Source organism: Phyllobates terribilis, unplaced genomic scaffold (assembly GCF_046119375.1).
Source record: "Phyllobates terribilis strain yellow unplaced genomic scaffold, ASM4611937v1 Scaffold_10__3_contigs__length_209671492, whole genome shotgun sequence".
In the NCBI taxonomy this organism is placed as follows: domain Eukaryota; kingdom Metazoa; phylum Chordata; class Amphibia; order Anura; family Dendrobatidae; genus Phyllobates; species Phyllobates terribilis.
This window is the reverse complement of record NW_027362770.1, coordinates 98,372,150-98,393,081: the sequence shown is the minus strand read 5'-3', so window position 1 is coordinate 98,393,081 and position 20,932 is coordinate 98,372,150. Positions and strand designations below refer to the sequence as shown.

At 35.2% G+C, this 20,932-nt stretch overlaps 1 protein-coding gene across 15 annotated transcripts in view; it reads right to left on the bottom strand.

The window, feature by feature from the left end:
• LOC141164433 (protocadherin alpha-C2-like) overlaps positions 1–20,932 on the bottom strand; it is a 608,374-nt gene that overhangs the window by 379,097 nt on the left and 208,345 nt on the right. Inside the window, exon 1 of one of the 15 annotated variants that reach the window (XM_073649647.1) lies at positions 13,002–15,496. The exons of 12 other annotated variants lie outside the window; for them this stretch is intronic. In XM_073649647.1, coding sequence (XP_073505748.1) covers positions 13,002–15,371 — 2,370 coding nt within the window. In that variant the 5' untranslated portion in view covers positions 15,372–15,496. Of the gene's footprint in view, positions 1–3,466; positions 5,960–13,001; positions 15,497–20,932 lie in introns of those variants that run through there. 2 more of the 15 variants (XM_073649659.1, XM_073649648.1) reach the window with 2 other exon arrangements.

Here is a 20,932-nt window from a genome sequence, read left to right as displayed (position 1 = left end):
CACATCACATTTGACGTGACTTTGAGGGGCCTTTAGGACAGAAAATACCAAAAAGTGACACCATTCTAAAAACTACAACCCTCAAGGTGCTCAAAACCACATTCAAGATGTTTATTAACCCTTCAGGTGCTTCACAGGAATTTTTGGAATGTGGGGAAAAAAATGAACATTTAACTTTTTTCACAAAAATGTTACTTTAGACCCAAAATTTTTTGTTTTTGCAGGGGTAACAGGAAAAAAATGGATGCCAAAATTTGTTGTGCAATTTTCCCTGAGCATACAGATACCCCATATGTGAGGAAAAAACACTGTTTGGGTGCACGGCAGGGTTCGGAAGGGAAGGAGCACCATTTGACTTTTTCAATGTAAAATTTGCTTGAATAATTAGCGGACACCATGTTGCGTTTGGGGAGCCCCTGATGTGCCTAAACAGTGGATACCCCCCACAAGTAACACCATTTTGGAAACTAGACCCCTAAGGGAACTTACCTAGATAATAACAGCTGCAAAACTTTTGGGGCAGACGCTCGAGCATGTCACTCGAGCTCCCGCCATTCTCGATGCATACCCAAGCACCCGATGCAAAATCAAGTAGCGAGCACTTGCGCTCACTAGTCGCCATATCATCATCATTTTTTTTTCTTTACTTCTGAAAAAATCCCAACCCCAAGCCCAACCTTAGCCCAATCCTAACCCTAGCCCAACCCTTGCCAAATTCTAACCCTAGCCTAACCCTAACCTTAGCCTAACCCTAGCCCAACCCTAACCCTAGCCCAACGTTAACCCAAACCCTAGCACAACCCTAACCCTAAAGTTTATTTTTTACGCCGTTTCTCATGTGGTATAAGTGATTAGATGTCTTTATTCTTCGGGTCGGTGCAATTACAGCGATGCCAGATTCATATCGGGTTTTTATGATTGAAAGCTGTCATACACTAAAAGACGCATTTTTTTGCAAAGACTAGTTTTTGCATCGCCATATTTTGAGAGCTATAATTTTTCCATATTTCGGCCGACAGAGTCATGTAACAGCTTCTTTTTTGCGGGACAAGTTGACGTTTTTATTGGTACCATTTTCAGGCAAATGACATATTTTGATCGCTTTCTATTCCGATTTTTGGGAGGCAGAGTAAACAAAAACCAACAATTCAGGAATTGGTTTTTGTTTTATTTTTTATGCCATTCTGCGTGTGGTAAAATTGATAAGGTAGCTTTATTCTTCGGGTCATGACATTTACAGTGGTACCGCATTTATATATTTTTTTATAGTTTGGCGCTTTTACACAATAAAAACTATTTTATAGAAAAAATAATTGTTTTTGCATCGCTTTATTGTGAAACTTATAACTTTTTTATTTTTTGGTTGTTTGAGCTGTATGGTGGCTTGTTTTTTGCGGGACAAGATGACGTTTTCAGCGGTACCATATTTATTTACATTCGTCTTTTTGATCGCGTTTTATTCCATTTTATGTTTGGCAGTATGATGATAATACATTGTTTTATGTTTCGTTTTTTTTTTTTTACCATGTTTACTAAAGGGGTTAACTAGCGAGACAGTTTTATAGGTCAGATCGTTCCGGATGCGGCGATACCAAATATGTGTACTTTTCTTGTTTTTTTTTTTTTTTTCAAAAGATTATTTATTTATGGATACAATATATTTTTATTTTTTTTATTATATTTTTCATTTTTTTTTAAATATTTGTACAATTTTTTTACATTTTTTTTTCACTTTCTGACATTTTTATTACTTGTTCACATTGTCTCACTATGGGACTTTCACTTTTTGCAGCTTGATCGCCTGCATGGCATAAAGATCAGCAGCTCCCTATGCCATGCAGCCTGTCAGCGCTGCACAGGGAGAAGTTACTTTGGTCATGTACTGCGCAAGACCAAAGCAACTTCCTGCCTCCTGGTGACCCGGATGTTGCCATGATGACATACGGTCACCATGGCAACATCCGGGACCGGACTCAGACGCTGCGAGACGCCGGCAGAGAAGATAAGTATAGCGCTTACCTCCTCTTGCCACCAGAATGCTGCGATCGATTTAGATCACAGCATTTTGGGGGTTAATGTCTCGGGAGCAGTGCGGGACAGCTCCCTGCACATAGTACCGGGTGTCAGTTGTGACAATCAGCTGACACCCGGCGGCGATCTCGCCCGCGCCGCTTGTGTGCGGGCGAAATCGCCAGGGCGTATTAATACGTATCAGGCCCAGGGCACAGATACGTATTAATACGCCCTGGGCCAGAAAGGGGTTAAAAAGATCACCAGTATGCAAAAGCTTTATAAAACATAGCACACTGATAAAAGTTATGCCCGATAAAGAAAATTTCATAACAGGGAATGTCTTCTATGAATCAATGAAAAACTAACTAGTCCATTGCAAATCTGCACCACTGTTAATCTTAGCCAAAGAAACTAGCTAAATACTAACTATTCAAAATGTTTTACTTATCAGAAGCAATAATAGGAAACAACTTAAAATAAATGCAATTCTTGTGGCTGTCAAATTTTCACGAAGTTTACATTACTTTTGATTAATGGAATAATAAAAAGAAAAGAAATCCAGAAAAAGTGTCATTTTTGAAAATTAAGTCTATACAATAAGAACCACAAAAAAAACACTAATGGTAAGGTTATCAGACATGGCCTATAAAAAACAAAAAACAAAAAAAAATATTGCTAGTGAAAAAAACTTTATATTACCAGTTTTTGTTTGTTTTTAACCTAAATCTATTTTGACATTTTGCATATGTTTATGAAGTATACATATAATTTGGTGAAATTATTTGGCTGAGAAAAAATTTGCTTTAAAACTGCTTAAAATATAAACTCTGTGTCTACAGAAATTCATCGCAGTTTTAATTTTCTTACTCAACGCTTAAATTAAAAGTTATCAATATAAAGAACTGGGTTTACATGATTTCTTACTATTCATAGATATATTCCATTATTCCGTCTGTTGATTTGACTGCACAATCTGCTCCTCAGCATGTTAAACACAATCATTCCATAGATAGGTCTTAGGGGTAGTGCAGGGATCATGTCAGTATTACAGTGAGTAAGGAACTGTGAGAAAATTATTTCTTAAAATTTTGAAAAACATCCAAGTAGGATGTAAACGCCAGAAGAATAATTTTATAAGTGCCTGAAAGATTGAGCTACCCAGCTATCTCAGTTAAAGACATTATTAAAGCTTGAAAAGTGACTAATATTGCAGCAGTTGAACCATTTGCACCACATTTTTGATCCGAATAAACCCATTATTTTACATAGTTTTGCATGATAATAACCTTTGATTCTTCATAAAATGTCCAAATTCTTTTACCTATCAAGAAATTATGTTAATGTTTACTTATTGTACATGTTTTTTTTAGCCATAATTCGAAATTCAATTTCAAATATATTTGACGTTTTCATGCAAGATATGAGAAAACAGTTTTTTGTTTATTAGTCTTACCTTATAGGAGGAATTTAACACGACCGCTTGTGGATTGACTTGCTCTTCATTCCCTGGTGTCTGACAGTTATTTGGAGTGAAGACAATTAAGTCACTTTTGGGTCGAAATGAATTGGAACTGATGTTATACTGAGTGTGTTGGGAATACATCCAGCTCCCTCCAGTGTTGGAGCAGATTCTGTAATTTTCTTTTAGCTCATTGACCTCATCTCTGTATTTTTGCCATCGTAACACAGTGAACACAATCAGAGTAATAAGAAAAATAGTTGATATGACGCAGATTGCAACAACCAAGTAAACATTTGCATCAGAAAATTCATCATCATTCCCCTTGGTCTCTTGATTATCAAACTTCAATTCTTCTCCAGACTCCACTACAGATATGACGATTTTTGTCTCTGACGTCATGACCGGTTCACCATGATCCTGAGCTACTACATGCAATCTGTACTCATCATTATCTGAATCTGTAAATGACCGTTTCAAAGTGATTTCTCCAGTTTGATGTGCAATGATGAATGGAGATTTTCCAGATCCTCCAAGATCTTTTAACTTGTAAAATGTCCAAGCGTTGTATCCAGAATCCAGATCTACGGCCTTCACTTTAGTTATCAGGTGTCCAGGTTCTGCTGACTTTGAAGCTTTGATTGTTATTTCAGAATGAAGTGGGGTGAATGTAGGAGCATTATCATTAATATCCTCAATGAATATGTTTAGAGTAAGGTTGGAGCTGAGGGCTCGTAGACCAGCGTCAGTGGCTCTTATGTGACACTGGAAATAAGAAATCTGTTCATGGTCAAATGATACTAAAGCAAAAACCTTCCCATTCTCTGGATTAATGGAAATGTAGGAAGAAATAGGAATTCCATCAATTGTGCGCTCCCTAATTGAGTAAGTAATGAATGAATTCTGCCCAATATCTGGGTCAGAGGCTGATGCTGTATATATATGAGAACCTGGTGGGTTGTTCTCTTTAATGAATATTGTGTCTACTAACTGGACAAATCTTGGAGCATTGTCATTGGTGTCACTTATATCAATTTTCAGAGTTTTTGAGGTAGACAGGGATGGAGAACCTTCATCTCTTGCGGTAATTGTAACTTCATATTGATCTTTCACTTCTCGATCCAAAGGTCCATTCACGGTCAAAGAAAAATCACTCATAAAGGCTGGATTTACCTTAAATGGTGAAGGCTCAGAAATATAGCAATGGACTTTTCCATTTGATCCTGAATCTTTATCGTGGACACTGATGATGGCAACTGTTGTCCCTTGGGGAGAATTTTCAGGAACAGGAACTGATAATGAGGTCAATGTCATCTCAGGAGGATTGTCATTGACATCTACAACAGTAACTAGTACCTTGCAATGTCCAACAAGCTTCAGATCTCCATTATCAATAGCATCAACTTGAATTTCATACATATGTCTTGTTTCAAAATCCAGCTGTCCTTTTACTATAATTTCCCCTGTGTACTGATTCAGGCTAAAAATATTGCTTACCTCCCTGGATACCAAACTACTAAATTCATATAGTATTTCTCCATTTCTTCCATCATCCAAATCTGTAGCATTTAGTTTGAACACCAGAGTCCCTTTAATAGCATTTTCATTAACACTGCATTGGTAAAATGGTTGATCAAACACAGGAGCATTATCATTAAAGTCTTCCACAGTAACAACAATGCGTGTGGTGCCACTTAGCCTTGGTTTTCCTCCATCATAAGCTGTGAGTGTCAGATTGTGAACAGACTGCTTTTCTCTGTCTAAAGACTTCTTAAGCACAAGCTCCAGTGATCTGATTTGATTCAAATATTTTTGAAAATCCAAAGCAAAATAATCACTTGCACTGAGCTCATAGTTGGTGATAGAATTTGTTCCAAGATCTGGATCTTCAGCTCCTTTAATTCTGAAACGAGATCCTGCAGGTCTGCCTTCTGATATGACAAGATTAGTCACACTAGAGGAGAATACCGGACTATTGTCATTGATATCTTCTATTTCTACATCTACACGATACATCTGCACAGGCTTATCTACAATAACCTGCAGAGGAATTATACAGAAGGGTGTATCTGGACACAGCACTTCTCTGTCTATTGTCTCTTTAACAAACAAGATTCCATTCTGCAGATTAACCTGGAAATATTTCTTCTCATCTCTAGAGACAATATGTAACATTCTGGAATTAATCTCACCTATATCCAGTCCAAGATCTTGAGCAATTCTCCCGACAAAGGTGCCATGCTTGGATTCCTCAGGGATGATATAATGCAGCTGACTCAGGACCACATCCCACGATATTTGTATCAAAAAGAAATGAACCAACCTGTTCACTGCTTGATAATCCTGTCTCTGATTCAGCATTTTCTAATAATAAAGATGATGATTTCTCCAGTAATAAAGGCACTCACGCTGATGGAAGAATGAAGGAATTGGAAAAAAAAATCTATCATGGCCGGGATCCCTGCTGCAAGAATTTCATTTCACGTTGCAGAAATGCATTTCCTCTTTCCTTCCTGCTATTAGTTGGTGAGGAGTGCCATCTAGTGCTCGATTTTTAGGTTGCATGACAGGTATGTATATATTTTTATTGATTGAGGAATCATTTGTATACTGTTTTGACATTTGATATTTACAATTCAGTTGTAATAAAATTACAAATGAAATAGATTTTCTAAAAAAATTTTTTGTAAATTTAAGCAACATTAAAGAATTATATTACATTGTAGGATAACATTGTTTTAAATGTTTTCCTGTTGGATCTAACAAAATTAATCCTTTTTGTATTATATTATAATGATCACATTATTGTTTAAAAAAAATAAACCCTGCACATCTTTTAGCTTCATTTATATACAATCTAAACTTAAGCATCCCCTATCATATTTATTTAAACTTGTCAATAAATTTCTTACACATTTACTTAACTTTTTCCCACATACTGTTCAGCAAAAATATATTAGGCTTAAAAATAATTTTTCAATGGATAAGTATTTGTTAAATATAAACTCAACCTTCATCCAAAATACATAAGAAGGAATGAAATAGGTTGTATAGAATATATATAGTATATATATATAAAGTTGTTGAAGTAGAACAATATTTTGCTAAAATTAAAAAGTTGGATTAGAATGTTTGCCATTAGTTAAATTACAGTAATAAATCATTATGATAAATGTGCATAGAAAAAAAAAATTCCAAAGACTTTGTATTGCAAATACATTTGGGCAGTAAACAACAATAATATAAAAGATTGTAAGTTTTAACAACATGAATAATAATTAATGACAAAATAAAAGAAAATAATGTTTAATGCCCGAACCATAGGAAGTAGTTACTGGCTGCATTATTCCTATCTGTTACACTGTCATATATTGGTAATAAAAGTTAACCTGATATCAATATTTATTGCTAATCACATATATCATATGCTCCAAAACTGAACCTTTTATGCCATTAAGCTGCATATTTAGAACTATTTGGTTTGTTTGGCAATATTTTTTTCTTGTATTCCAGGCACAGACACTCTTACAGATGAGTAAATCTTCCAAATTTGAAAACATCAGTCTAGCTCAAATTCAGTTGGGAAATTCAACTAGTATCCATTTTATTCAATGCCAATGAAGTGTGCCCCGAATGTCTGTAAAAGTTGTTCAAAAAATATATGAATTAGTTTGATAATTTTTTCTGGCTCTAATTGAATGTTAAAATAACTAAACTGGGGGTGTCATCTGGACAAAATTAATCGCGCATTGCACAACCAACTCTTATAAAAAGGGGCAAAATAAAAATCTGCAAATATTAAATTCACCCCTTATTGACTCAGTGCAAATCTCTGGGATAAACAACTTAAATTTTCCAATTTCAATGTAAGATGTTTGGATAAAAATAGGCTGGGGAGACAATAAAGCGCAAATAGGGTCTTATCCGGTAAAAAAGAGGGAAAAACTGTTTATTCTCAACTTGTGGGATTGTGACAGTCACAACTCCTGCTTTAGCTTGTGAGAGCAGAAGGCTGTTGAGGATCCATTGAGGCAGATAAAATATAGACAAATGAAAAGATGGAACTAAAATCCAATATAGTGGTTTGTCCTGATGAGGAAGTGTATGCTTCAAAACACATTGACAAATAAAAACCGAGATTGGCAGCGCGGTTTTAGATCCACCTTTCCATTTGTCTACAATATAAGATGTTTAACATTTTCTTGAACATTCTGCTCACCATGTGTCCAATAACAAATAGATGAATGGATTTAAACTTATTCAAAACCTCATGTCATGAACAAAAATACATTCATTAAACAGATCCAAAAATATTAAAGTCTGCAAAAACTTGCCCATATTTACTTGTGACATTAAATACTTGTCATGTTAAACTTTTAATAACTATTCAGTAATAAATTTTAACATTTGTAGACAGCCCATGGAGTTTAAACATCCAGGTGGTCCCCATTTTACGCTGCAGTGACTTTTAGAACGTCATTGCATATAAAAGCAGCTACACAAAATAGTGCAGCTGGGGAATTGTCATAGACAGCCAGGCTCACCATGGAGAAGACAGAGATGGATTATCAATATCTCTGCCTTCCTTATTGCTGCATACACTATGCTGAATTAGTGCTGTGTGTACAGTATAGGAAGCACTGACAGTGCTTCCTCCTCTGAGCCCAGCAGTCATTTGATTGCTGGGTGTAAGAGAGAGCAGGAACTACTGGATCATAGCAAACCAAGAACAACTCGGTTGTTGAAGCAGGAGTCTGAATTTGCCCTCTAACTGGGTCTAACATACCAGACCCAGTTACACATGAGATCAGCAATATAAAAATTGTTTTAAATGTTAAATGGCCCAACAAAAGGTATTTTATGACTTTACATGGGGGTGCATGGGGGAGGAGATAATGTGTGTAATAAAGGAGAAAATAAAAGTTGAAAAAGAATAAATAAATGGTGAAACATGTATTAAAAAAAAGTAAAAAGACAGCCACTGCCTGTCTGAATCACTGAATATTATCGCGATCAGTGAGACCTTCAACAGTTAGATACTAGGAATCACACGTGTATCACTTATTCTTGGTATAGAAAATAAGTTTCAATTTTGGCATAATCCCATTAAACATACATTACTGGCAAATGATAGTAACAGACCAAGGAATAATAGAAGCCCCTGAAAGAGTGAAGATAAACTACCAAAGTGAAACATATCACACTTATAACTTAAAAAAAAAATCACTTCTATCATAGATCAAATGATTTATTATAATCTGTTAGGAACTATTATGATCCCAAATGTTAATGAGTACAGAGATCCCAAATTCTCTGTTTGAATAGAATGGTGGTTGCGCATGAGCACTTTTCTCCAATCTAGATTAATGGGACGAATAAATAAAGCAAAATACATTGCGATTAGTCCCAAAGACAAAGAATGGATTTGTGATGCCCATGCTTTGCAAATACTCTATTCCAATTAAGGACTTTGGGACTCCATGGACCCAGATGCAAATTATATTAATGTTGGCCAAACCCTCTGATACTTGAAGGCTCGGCTGAAAGTCTAATATGTATTGAGGCCTTCCCTTCTGCCCCAAGAAGTGAAGTTGGGGGAGATAAGGTTGTGGCATGTCTGATTCCAGACTGCCGATCCTGTTGTTCTCGGGTGAGATAAGCCACCGCTATGTTATAGAAAACATAGGAACACTAAGCAGAGCAATTGCACATGTGTATTGTTTATCAGACAGCAATCTATTGAGCATGCTGCCCTTTATTATCATGAGCAGTTGGGTGGTTGAGTTCCCAACAATTACACACATAATACTTATGGATTTGGTACAATCTCTTTATGCATATATTAAAAACAAAGTGCAGAAACAGAGAAAGAAATTGTAGAAGCCTCTGAGAGTGAAGATGCCTACCCATATCTATGATTTACCCAAAGTGAAACATATTACACTTTCAAGTATAAAAAATTGCTTCAAATAATATGTAAATTTATTTCTATTGTTCTGTAAGGAACTTTTATGATCCTCAATATTCATGAGGACAAAAATCTCAAATTTCCTGTTTGAATAGAATGGTGATTGTGCATATGCACTCCTGCTCCATTTTAGGTCTATGTAACAAATAGCTATAGCTCTTTACATTGTTTCTAATCGTCCAATAGACAATAAATGAATTTGCAATGCTCATGCTTGGCAAATGCTGCTTTCAAACATTTGACTTAGGATCATTATTCTCATGATCAATGTGGTCTCCAGAAGTTGAAGACTCAGGAATCGCACACATATCACTTATTCTAGAAATAGTTAAGTCCAATTTTGATGCATTCATTTTAAAAATATATTACAGACAAATGACTTTATTAGAGCAAGAAAATATAGACGCCTCTGAAAGAGCAAAGATGAACTAACCAAAGCGAAACATACAGTGGGTATGGAAAGTATTCAGACCCCTTTAAATTTTTCACTCTTTGTTTCATTGCAGCCATTTTGTAAATTCTAAAAAGTTTATTTTTTTTCTCATTAAAGTACACTCTGCACCCCATCTTGACTGAAAAAAACAGAAATGTAGAAATTTTTGCAAATTTATTAAAAAAGAAAAACTGAAATATCACATGGTCATAAGTATTCAGACCCTTTGCTCAGTATTGAGTAGAAGCACCCTTTTGAGCTAGTACAGCCATGAGTCTTCTTGGGAATGATGCAACAAGTTTTTCACACCTGGATTTGGGGATCCTCTGCCATTCTTCCTTGCAGATCCTCTCCAGTTCCGTCAGGTTGGATGGTGAACATTGGTGGGCAGCCATTTTCAGATCTCTCCAGAGATGCTCAATTGAGTTTAGGTCAGGGCTCTGGCTGGGCCAATCAAATATGGTCATAGAGTTGCTCTGAAGCCACTCCTTTGTTATTTTAGCTGTGTGCTTAGGGTCATTGTCTTGTTGGAAGGTGAACCTTTGGCCAAGTCTGAGGTCCAGGGCACTCTGGAAGAGGTTTTCATCCAGGATATCTCTGTACTTGGCCACATTCATGTTTCCTTCAATTGCAGTTAGTCATCCTGTCCCTGCAGCTGAAGAACACCCCCATAGCATGATGCTGCCACCACCATGTTTCACTGTTGGGATTGTATTGGGCAGGTGATGAGCAGTGCCTGGTTTTCTCCACACATACCGCTTAGAATTATCACCAAAAAGTTCTATCTTTGTCTCATCAGACCAGAGAATCTTATCTCTCATAGTCTATGAGTCCTTCATGTGTTTTTGAGCAAACTCTATGCGGGCTTTCATATGTTTTGCACTGACGTGAGGCTTCCGTTGGGCCACTCTGCCATAATAGCCCGACTGGTGGAGGGCTGCAGTGATAGTTGACTTTGTGGAACTTTCTCCCATCTCCCCACTGCATCTCTGGAGCTCAGCCAGAGTGATCTTGGGGTTCTTCTTTATCTCTCTCATGAAGGATTTAAGGATTATGGAGGCCACTGTGCTTTTAGGAACCTTGAGTAATGCAGAAATTCTTTTATATCCTTGGCCAGATCTGTGCCTTGCCACAATTCTGTCTCTGAGCTCCTTGGGCAGTTCCTTTGAGTTCATGATTCTCATTTGGTCTGACATGCACTGTGAGCTGTGAAGTCTTATATAGACAGGTGTGTGCATTTCCAAATCAAGTCCTATCAGTTTAATTAAACACAGCTGGACTCCAATGAAGGAGTAGAACTATCTTAAGGAGGATCACAAGGAAGTGGACAGCATGTGACTTAAATATGAGTGTCTGAGCAAAGGGTCTGAATACTTATGACTTCAGTTTTTCTTTTTTAAAAAATTTGCTCAAATTTCTACATTTCTGTTTTTTTCAGTCAAGATGGGGTGCTTAGTGTACTGAGAAAAAAAATAAACTTTTTAGAATTTACGAAATGGCTGCAATGAAACAATGAGTGAAATATTTAAAGGGGTCAGAATACTTTCTGTACTCACTATGTTACACTTCTAAGTTCAAAAAATTCTCTCCAATCTCAAGTGAAATGATTTATCATTATCTGTTCAGAACTGTTATGAAAAAAAGGTTATCAACTCCCCCATTTCTTGTTGAGGCACACTTAAGGAGGGTGTTTTGAGATGTGTGATCATTTGTTCTGATGGTCTCTCTATGGCTGCATCAGGCTCTGACTTACAAACATAACTGACTCCTTTTATGCTTCTTTAATACAAGATGGGCCAAAAAAAATGGGACCCCGTTTACCTTGTGTGGTTTGTACAGAATAATGATAAAAGAATGACATGGTTACCTCTTAGAGGAGAGACAAGAAGTTCAAAATTCTCTATCACATTCAGTAGCCAACTGTGATATGCCAAACACTTCTGGTATCCCTTCTTCAGATTAAAGGTTTTCAATAGAAATATGCATGTCATTGTAATGTCATGCACCATGCACTTGTTGAGATAATTTTTGGGTCAGTTTCCTTTGGCTTCTCATAATCCATTTACTGGATATTTTCAACAAAACACAATATTTTTTGTTTTCTTTTGTTGTTTTTTCATTTTGCGTCAAGTTATACCACTTCTGCACCAAACCAAGCATACTGTTTCTGCTAAATCGGGAAGGTCCAAAAATTTACCTGAAAAACAGTCATATGGCATATGTGATATATTCACTTGACTAGCAGGAAAGGAAACAATAGATCTCATAAATTTTTCAACAGCTCCAGTTAAAAAAAAGCAAAGCTCTAATTCACTGTTACTATAAACAATGACCTTATAACTGTAAGACAGTTTCATCAATGAGGCCTGATAAGCAATATCTTGTACAAAACACACAAGAGAAATATGGTTCGGTGTTCATGGCCAATCTTGTTTAAAGGGTTCTCTGAGAAATGTAATAAGATAATTAAATAAAATGAATAATACACATTTAAATATTAAACATTTTTCTAAATAAATTTATTTTACAAACAGGTATGCTTTATCTAGTGCACTCTGTCAGGATTTCAAAGATGGCAACTTCTATATATCATTGTGCAGCCTCAGGCTGACTGAAATGGATATTCACTCTTAGTAAGCTAAAGAAAGCTGTTTATCTTCTCATTTAGTCCACCTCTACTTAGTGTCCTGTCTGGTTGACTGAATAGAGCAATGCACGTTCATGATGTCTGACCGGATGCTGCACTGAACTGATATCTGTTTTTGCCGATGTTCTTCATGCAGTAAATCCTACTACATGTCCTCTGAAATCTAGGCAGTTGCCATCTTTAAAATGTCCAAGGGGGCTGCCTGTTCAACTAATTTACATAGACTTTACAAGTGCTTCAAAAATTCTACCCTTTTGATATGTACACAGCAAAATATTTCAACAGTCTACAGAGATATTCTTACTTCCGAACATAATAGAGTCTTGACTTTTTATTTGGTCAACTGAAGGGGTTTTACATACAGAATTTCATTTTTATTTTCCTTTTGCTTGTTTTCAACAATATTAGGTTTTAAGTAAAACACTATGCTATATAACATCTGTAAAAGCAGGCAGGAAATATTTTATATTATCAGTCTTACCATATAGGAGGAGTTTAATACGACCGCTTGTGGATTGACTTGTTCTTCATTCCCTGGTGTCTGACAGTTATTTGGAGTGAAGACAATTAAGTCACTTTTGGGTCGAAATGAATTGGAACTGATGTTATACTGAGTGTGTTGGGAATACATCCAGCTCCCTCCAGTGTTGGAGCAGATTCTGTAATTTTCTTTCATCTCATTGACCTCATCTCTGTATTTTTGCCATCTTAACACAGTGAACACAATCAGAGTAATAAGAAAAACAGTTGATATGACACAGATTGCAATAACCAAGTAAACATTTGCATCAGAAAAAAATTCATCAACATTCCCCTTGGTCTCTTGATTATCAAACTTCAATTCTTCTCCAGACTCCACCACAGATATGACAATTTGTGTCTCTGACGTCATGACCGGTTCACCATGATCCTGAGCTACTACATGCAATCTGTACTCATCATTATCAGAATCTGTAAATGACCGTTTTAAAGTGATTTCTCCAGTCTGATGTGCAATGATAAATGGAGATTTTCCAGATCCTCCAAGATCCTTTATCTTGTAAAATGTCCAAGCGTTGTATCCAGAATCCAGATCTATGGCCTTCACTTTAGTTATCAGGTGTCCAGGTTCTGCTGACTTTGAAGCTTTGATTGTTATTTCAGAGTGAAGTGGGGTGAATGTAGGAGCATTATCATTAATATCCTCAATGAATATGTTTAGCGTAAGGTTGGAGCTGAGGGCTCGTAGACCAGCGTCAGTGGCTTTTATGTGACACTGAAAATAAGAACTCTGTTCATGGTCAAATGATACTAAAGCAAAAACCTTCCCATTCTCTGGATTAATGGAAATGTAGGAGGAAATAGGAATTCCATCAATTGTACGTTCCCTAATTGAGTAAGTAATGAATGAATTCTGCCCAATATCTGGGTCAGAGGCTGATGCTGTATATATATGAGACCCTGGTGGGTTGTTCTCCTTAATGAATATTGTGTCTACTAACTGGACAAATCTTGGAGCGTTGTCATTGGTGTCACTTATATCAATTTTCAGAGTTTTTGAGGTAGACAGGGATGGAGAACCTTCATCTCTTGCAGTAATTGTAACTTCATATTGATCTTTCACTTCTCGATCCAAAGGTCCATTTACGGTCAAAGAAAAATCACTCATGAAAGCTGGATTTACCTTAAATGGTGAAGGCTCAGAAATATAGCAATGGACTTTTCCATTTGATCCTGAATCTTTATCGTGGACACTGATGATGGCAACTGTTGTCCCCTGGGGAGAATTTTCAGGAACAGGAACTGATAATGATGTCACTGTCATCTCAGGAGGGTTGTCATTGACATCTACAACAGTCACTAGAACTTTGCAATGTCGAATCAGCTGAAGATCGCCATTATCAATAGCATCAACCTGAATTTCAAACATTTTGGTTGTTTCAAAATCAAGTTCTCCATTTACTCTAATTTCTCCAGTGTACTCGTTCAGCCTAAATATGTTGCTTACTTCCCCTGACACTACATTGGTAAATTTATACAATATTTCCCCATTTCTTCCTTCATCCAAATCTGTAGCATTTAGCTTGAAGACCAAAGTCCCTTTAAGAGCATTTTCATTAACACTGCATTGGAAAAATGGTTGATCAAAAACAGGAGCATTATCATTAAAGTCTTCTACAGTGATGACAATCTTTGCTGTACCACTTAGCCTTGGTTTGCCTCCATCATAAGCTGTGAGTGTCAGATTATGCACAGACTGCTTCTCTCTGTCTAAGGATCTTTTCAGCACAAGCTCCAATGATCTGATTTGATTCAAATATTTTTGAAAATCCAAAGTAAAATAATCACTTGCACTGAGCTCATAGTTAGTGATAGAATTTGTTCCAAGATCTGGATCTGTTGCACCATTTAACCTATAACGAGATCCTGCAGGTCTGACTTCTGATATAACAAGATTATTAATGCTGGAGAAGAATACCGGACCATTATCATTGATATCTTCTATTTCTACATCTACACGATACATCTGGACAGGCTTATCTACAATAACCTGCAGAGGAATTATACAGAAGGGTGTATCTGGACATTGCACTTCTCTGTCTATTGTCTCTTTAACAAACACGATTCCATTCTGCAGATTAACCTGGAAATATTTCTTCTCATCTCTAGAGACAATGTGTAACATTCTGGAATTAATCTCACCTATATCCAGTCCAAGATCCTGAGCAATTCTCCCGACAAAGGTGCCATGCTTGGATTCCTCAGGGATGATATAATGCAGCTGACTCAGGACCACATCCCACGATATTTGTATCAAAAAGAAATGAACCAACCTTGTCCCTGCTTGATAATCCTGTCTCTGATTCAGCATTTCTTAAAATCAGTGAAGGTAGAGGTGATGATTAGTCCAATAATAAAGGCACTAATGCTGATGAAAGCACGAAGAAATTGGGAAAAAGAAAAATCTATCATGGCTGGAATCCCTGCTGCAAGATTTTCATTCAATGATGGAGAAATGCATTTCCTCTTTCCTTCCTGCTATTAGTTGGTGAGCAGTGCCATCTAGTGCTCAATTTTTAGGATGCATGTCAGGTATGTCTGTATTTTTTTCTTGGAGCAGTAATTTATATACATTTTCTACATTTGATTTACACAATACAATTTTATCAAATCACATATTAAAGTAAATATGTTGTATAAACCATGAACTGTAAGTTTACCAAAGAGTGAAATAATCTAATATGCTTTGAAATTGCTTTATTTTTAATATTTTCTTACTGGGTTCAGCGAGATTAATATTGTTTTATATTAATATCATTTATAAAAATAATGATAATATTACTAATATTTCAAACAATAAAAATAATTTTTAAATAAATATTTGCATATCCCTTAGCTCCAATTTTGAGCAGTCTCCACTTGATCCTTGCTTATCAGTTTAGTTTAAAATGGTCAGTATAGTTTCTTCAGTTTTACGTTTATCCCACATATGGCAAAATAAATTTAATTAAGAAAATGATAGTCAAGAATTGCCATTGACTGGCACATGTTCTAAACTAGTGACATTTTTAAAATATTGGAATAGATAAATACTAATGTAGGTATAAGTTAAAAGAAAACAATGATTTGCAAAAAGTAAAGGAACATTAAGATATTTCTCTTATTGAAAAAGTAGTGGTATATAAACATGATTGGATAACTAGATAGATTGATAGATAGGTGATAGATAGATAGATAGATAGATAGATAGGTAGATAGATAGATAGACGGACCATAAATATTTCAAATAGCTACTGTGTTAAATCAGGGATTGAAGAAACTATCCAATCTTTTAAAAAATGAAATAAAGATTGATTTAGAAAATAGGTAAGTTTCATTTTATATCTCCTTTCTAAATGTGTATAACATTTTCTGGAATTGCAAAAACAGTTAAGTTGTAATCAATAATAGGACAAAAGATTGACAATTTCAAAAACATAATAGCAAGCATTAAATAAAAGTAATAAAAAATATACAAAACAATTGCTGCCAGTGTTTCCATCATATAATTGTCCATTATTGCTCTATATTGGTAAATTTCTTTAAATCGGATATAAAAACTGAGACAGAAAACATTTACATATTAATCACAACTGTATTACTATATCACTTTGTCTTTCTCTTTGGCAGAGCGAATACGTTTAGTTTAATACATTTTGTTATAACTACAATCTTCTATTTATCTATGTATTGTAGTTCTTCTTTGAGAACTCTCTAGCTCCATGATAAATATTTTTTTCTTACTACTATTAAAACTGCATTGCATATCCTAAATACCAGTGCTTAATTAAGTAAAAAAAATAATTACCTAAAGGTAACCGTCGTTTTAATTTTTATTTCATATATCAATAGTACACGTGAATATAAGCAACTTTGTAATATATCTTATCAGAGAAATCCGCTTATTTCTCTGCCAGAATTGATCATTCTTTATCAAAATTGTCAATTCTTAGGTAAAATCTGTATTCAGTGAAGACAGAATCTACCATTTCTGAGATAGGAGATGGCAGCTGCTACTGATAAGATTCTATATAGATGAAAGAATGAAAGGAGGGAGGAGCTAGAGGCAGAGCCCCCCTCCTCCTTTACCTTTAATCTATATAAAATCTTTTTAGTATCAACTGCCGTCTCCTATCTCTGAAATGGTAGATTCTGTCTTCACTGACTACAGATTTTACCTAAGAATTGAAAATTTTGATAAAGAATGATCAATTCTGGCAGAGAAAGAAGTAGAGTTCTCTGATAAGATATATTATAAAGTTGCGTATATTTCTACAATATCTAGTTAGTGTCAAATATAAGAGATGGCAGCATATTCTCAATTGCATATTTAAAGAGTAACCGTTGTATTATTTTTTTCTGACTCAATAATACAAGTGAAAAAGAAATATGATACAGAATAATCTGCTTCTTTCTCCTCTTGGACTGATCTTTTTACAGGTAAAATCTGAGATAGGAGATAGGAGTTTTTACTTGTAAAGTTCCTTAGAAAGGAGAAAAGGGAAGAAGAGAAGGAGATGATACAGACACAAGTTCTCATGAATCGACAGGTACAATTTTAGATTTATTCCCATCTCATCCTTGCATTGCTAAGATAGGAATAACTCCATTCAGGCTCTAAACCATATTGAACTATGATGATCTTGTAACTGCTGAGTTAGAAAAACAGTACAGATCATTGTGCTAAACTGTGTAACTCTTATTCATTAAGAGCTATGGAAACAGCGTAGCTTAGCTGCTCTCTGCTGTTCCAATTGTTGTATCTCCGGTGGTTGGAGTTGGAATGGAGTAATTCACACTTCAGGCATGAAAGGCTGAGATGGTAATAATGCTGTAAACTTATCAATAATTACTCCTAAAACCTCCTCCAAATGAATTATCTGGGCATAAAGATTTGATGACCTGTCTACAGATAAGTTCATCAAAAGCAAATTGGTTTGGGTACCCAACACCAAGCACTTTTACTGATCAGCTGTTATTTAATTCAGTGGTGACCAGATGTAAACACTTTGAGCAGAACTGTTGATTGCATCTCCATTCAAAGAGTAAGTACTAGTAGGGATGAGCGGACCCATGGATGTTCGGGTTTGTCAGGTTAGACCGAACTTTTATCCAAAGTTCCGTTCGGGTACCAGAACTCTACCCGAACTTGAACCCAAACTTCAAAAAAATCATTGATGACCCAAACTTTAGTGCTGTAAAAGGGCTATAAAATGGTCATAGAAAGGACTAGGAGGGTCTCTATCTCTCTCTGTTCTCCTAGAACTCCGAACACTAAAACAGACTTGGAGAAGAAGTCTGTGTTCGGAGTTCAGTTGTACGGTATGAATCTTGAACATTACAGTTCGGGTCCGCTTATCTCTACCCACTACTGCAGCACAGCTTCTATGCATAAAAATATGAGCTGATGCTGCTACATATTGAGTGTTTGCATCTAGCCACCACCAGAACAAAAAACATCTGATCGGTTGAGTGTTGGGCCCCTCCTGATGTTCAAGCCCTTTACAAATGATCCCTATTTAGGTATGAATGGGCTGAATATTGTTTCTCTCAAAATCTGTAAGTTCACATACATTAATTTTGAACTTCATATGTCAAAAAATGACCATTTAGCTAGTTATAACATTTTCTTGAATTTCACAATGTTTGGAACCATTATGTTTTAGTACAAATCTTGGGGGATAAATAACTTATAACATCTTTCTAGTTTAAATATGAACTCAAAACATTTCTATAGTTTTAAAACAAATCTTGCCTAGCATTTATCCCATAACAAATAGTCAAATCTTAACAAATGGACTTACACTTGTGCCATAACCGCATATCAGGAACCTTAACAAATGCTTTACAAAAGTAAAAAAATATTAAATAGTACCAATAATGCCAATAGTGAAAACTTCATAAAAAGTAATTCTTTTTTTTACAAAAGCTAATTTTCATGGTGGCTACTTACCATTAAATCATTTTCAAAATTGTTGTTAAATAAGCTTATCTAAAACTTACAATCAACTATTTAACAATAACTATTAAATATATTAGCTTATAGTCATTGAACATTTTTGGAAAATAGCGATAATATAAACATTTTGTCAGCACATTAATACCGTATCTGTAGAGATAAAAAGTGTTTTGTAAAGAACATAAAAAATAATGGATTTCCAATTACTAAACTAATTTCAAAAACAACACACAGATAAAAAATAGATAGGGACAATCCTTGTATACCTGGAGTATTTCCAAACCAGTTGGTCCATTTTATATATTTATTTATTTTAATCATAGAAAATATGTATTAACTATTTTATTCATTCTTCTAAATGTCACCTGTGTCCCACATAATCTCTTGTATAGTCCAAGACACCATTATTTTCAGTAGTAGCTTTTATTTAACATATACACATATATTTAATATTTATTTACCTTTTGATTAAGTTTTTTGTTTTACTCTTCTCTGCAGTTTTTCGTTTCCTATGTAGGTCAAGCAGTTTTTGAAGAGATGGTAAAAAGCAAGAAAGTTGCCTCCTCTTTTACCAAGTCAAATTTTGATGTAAAGAAACTGGTCTTTAGTAACATTGTAAAATTTAGGGGTTGATTTTGTAAATTGTCTAGGACAACCATAGTCAACACATTAACACATTCCATTCTCTGTTTTTAGGTAATAACCAATGGAGTTTTGCTTAATTAGTTTTGAAAAACTCTATATTTTATGTCTTACTTTGTCATGTTTGTGAAACATTATAGGATCTAAAAAGTTACTGCTTACTGCTAAATGCAGACCTCTAGCAATAACCAACCAAATTATACGTCCAACACAAATCTCTCAGAATATGATAAGTAAGCAGCATGAAGAGACTCTAATAATAACATATAACCTTTAATAAACATCTTAACATAACAGGGATAATCCCAAAAACACCAGAAGAGCCTAATCTAACATCATAAAATCAGGATACCAGGCATAATATAGGTATGTAGAAGCATGAATACCGTGTAATAAAGTGCCATATAATAACCGTGTTAGTAATAAATGCTTCAATCTCACCCAATCCAGTCGGGAAGATGTCGTAGTCCATGAAGCCCCTAGGGAGCAGTTGAGGCATATGAAAGGTTTTTCCTAGCTAGGGAGAAATGCTGAAAAAATCCAGCAACTGCAAAAAAAATATTTTTATATATAAAACATCACATTTATTTGGATATAACTAATAATAAAGAAAAAATGAAGATAATATAAAATAAAATGGTGGACATCGGGACTAAGTCAAGACTAAGAGCCTGTAAGGCTCGAAACATGTAGACTTAGTGTCCACCCTGTTATTTTATATTATCTTCATTTTTTCTTTGTTTTTAGTCATATCAAAATAAATGTGATGTTTTATATATAAAAAATATTTTTTATGCGGTTGCTGGATTTTTCCACTATTTCTTCCATGGTTTCAGCTCAGGAGCCAGCCTGATCCTTCTGTGCACCGCGCACTGCTTCAATATATCTTCTACACCGGTGAGCTGATGAACTGTCCGTTTTTCTTTTCCTAACTAGCCCTTTCGAGTCCCCTGTGGTGGTTCCCACCCTTACTAAGGTAGTATCCAAGTGTAATACTAAACCTTGTAGTCCCAAAAGGGAAAATCCACCCCAACGCATTTTTAATGCAATAGTGAGGAGTCATTAGTGGAGTGTACATGTTGGGGTGGATTTATAATAGAATAGATGAGTAGTAAAACTGTACAGCAATGCTATAAAAGTACCAAGTACAGAGTGCTAAAAGCACAAAGAAAAGTCATAATCATGATTTTTTTTATAAAACCTATCACATACTATTTTGTAACTCATTCCATTATTAAATAATTATTGCAAATATGCAAGGAATATTTCTATACATTATTAATTAGTAATAT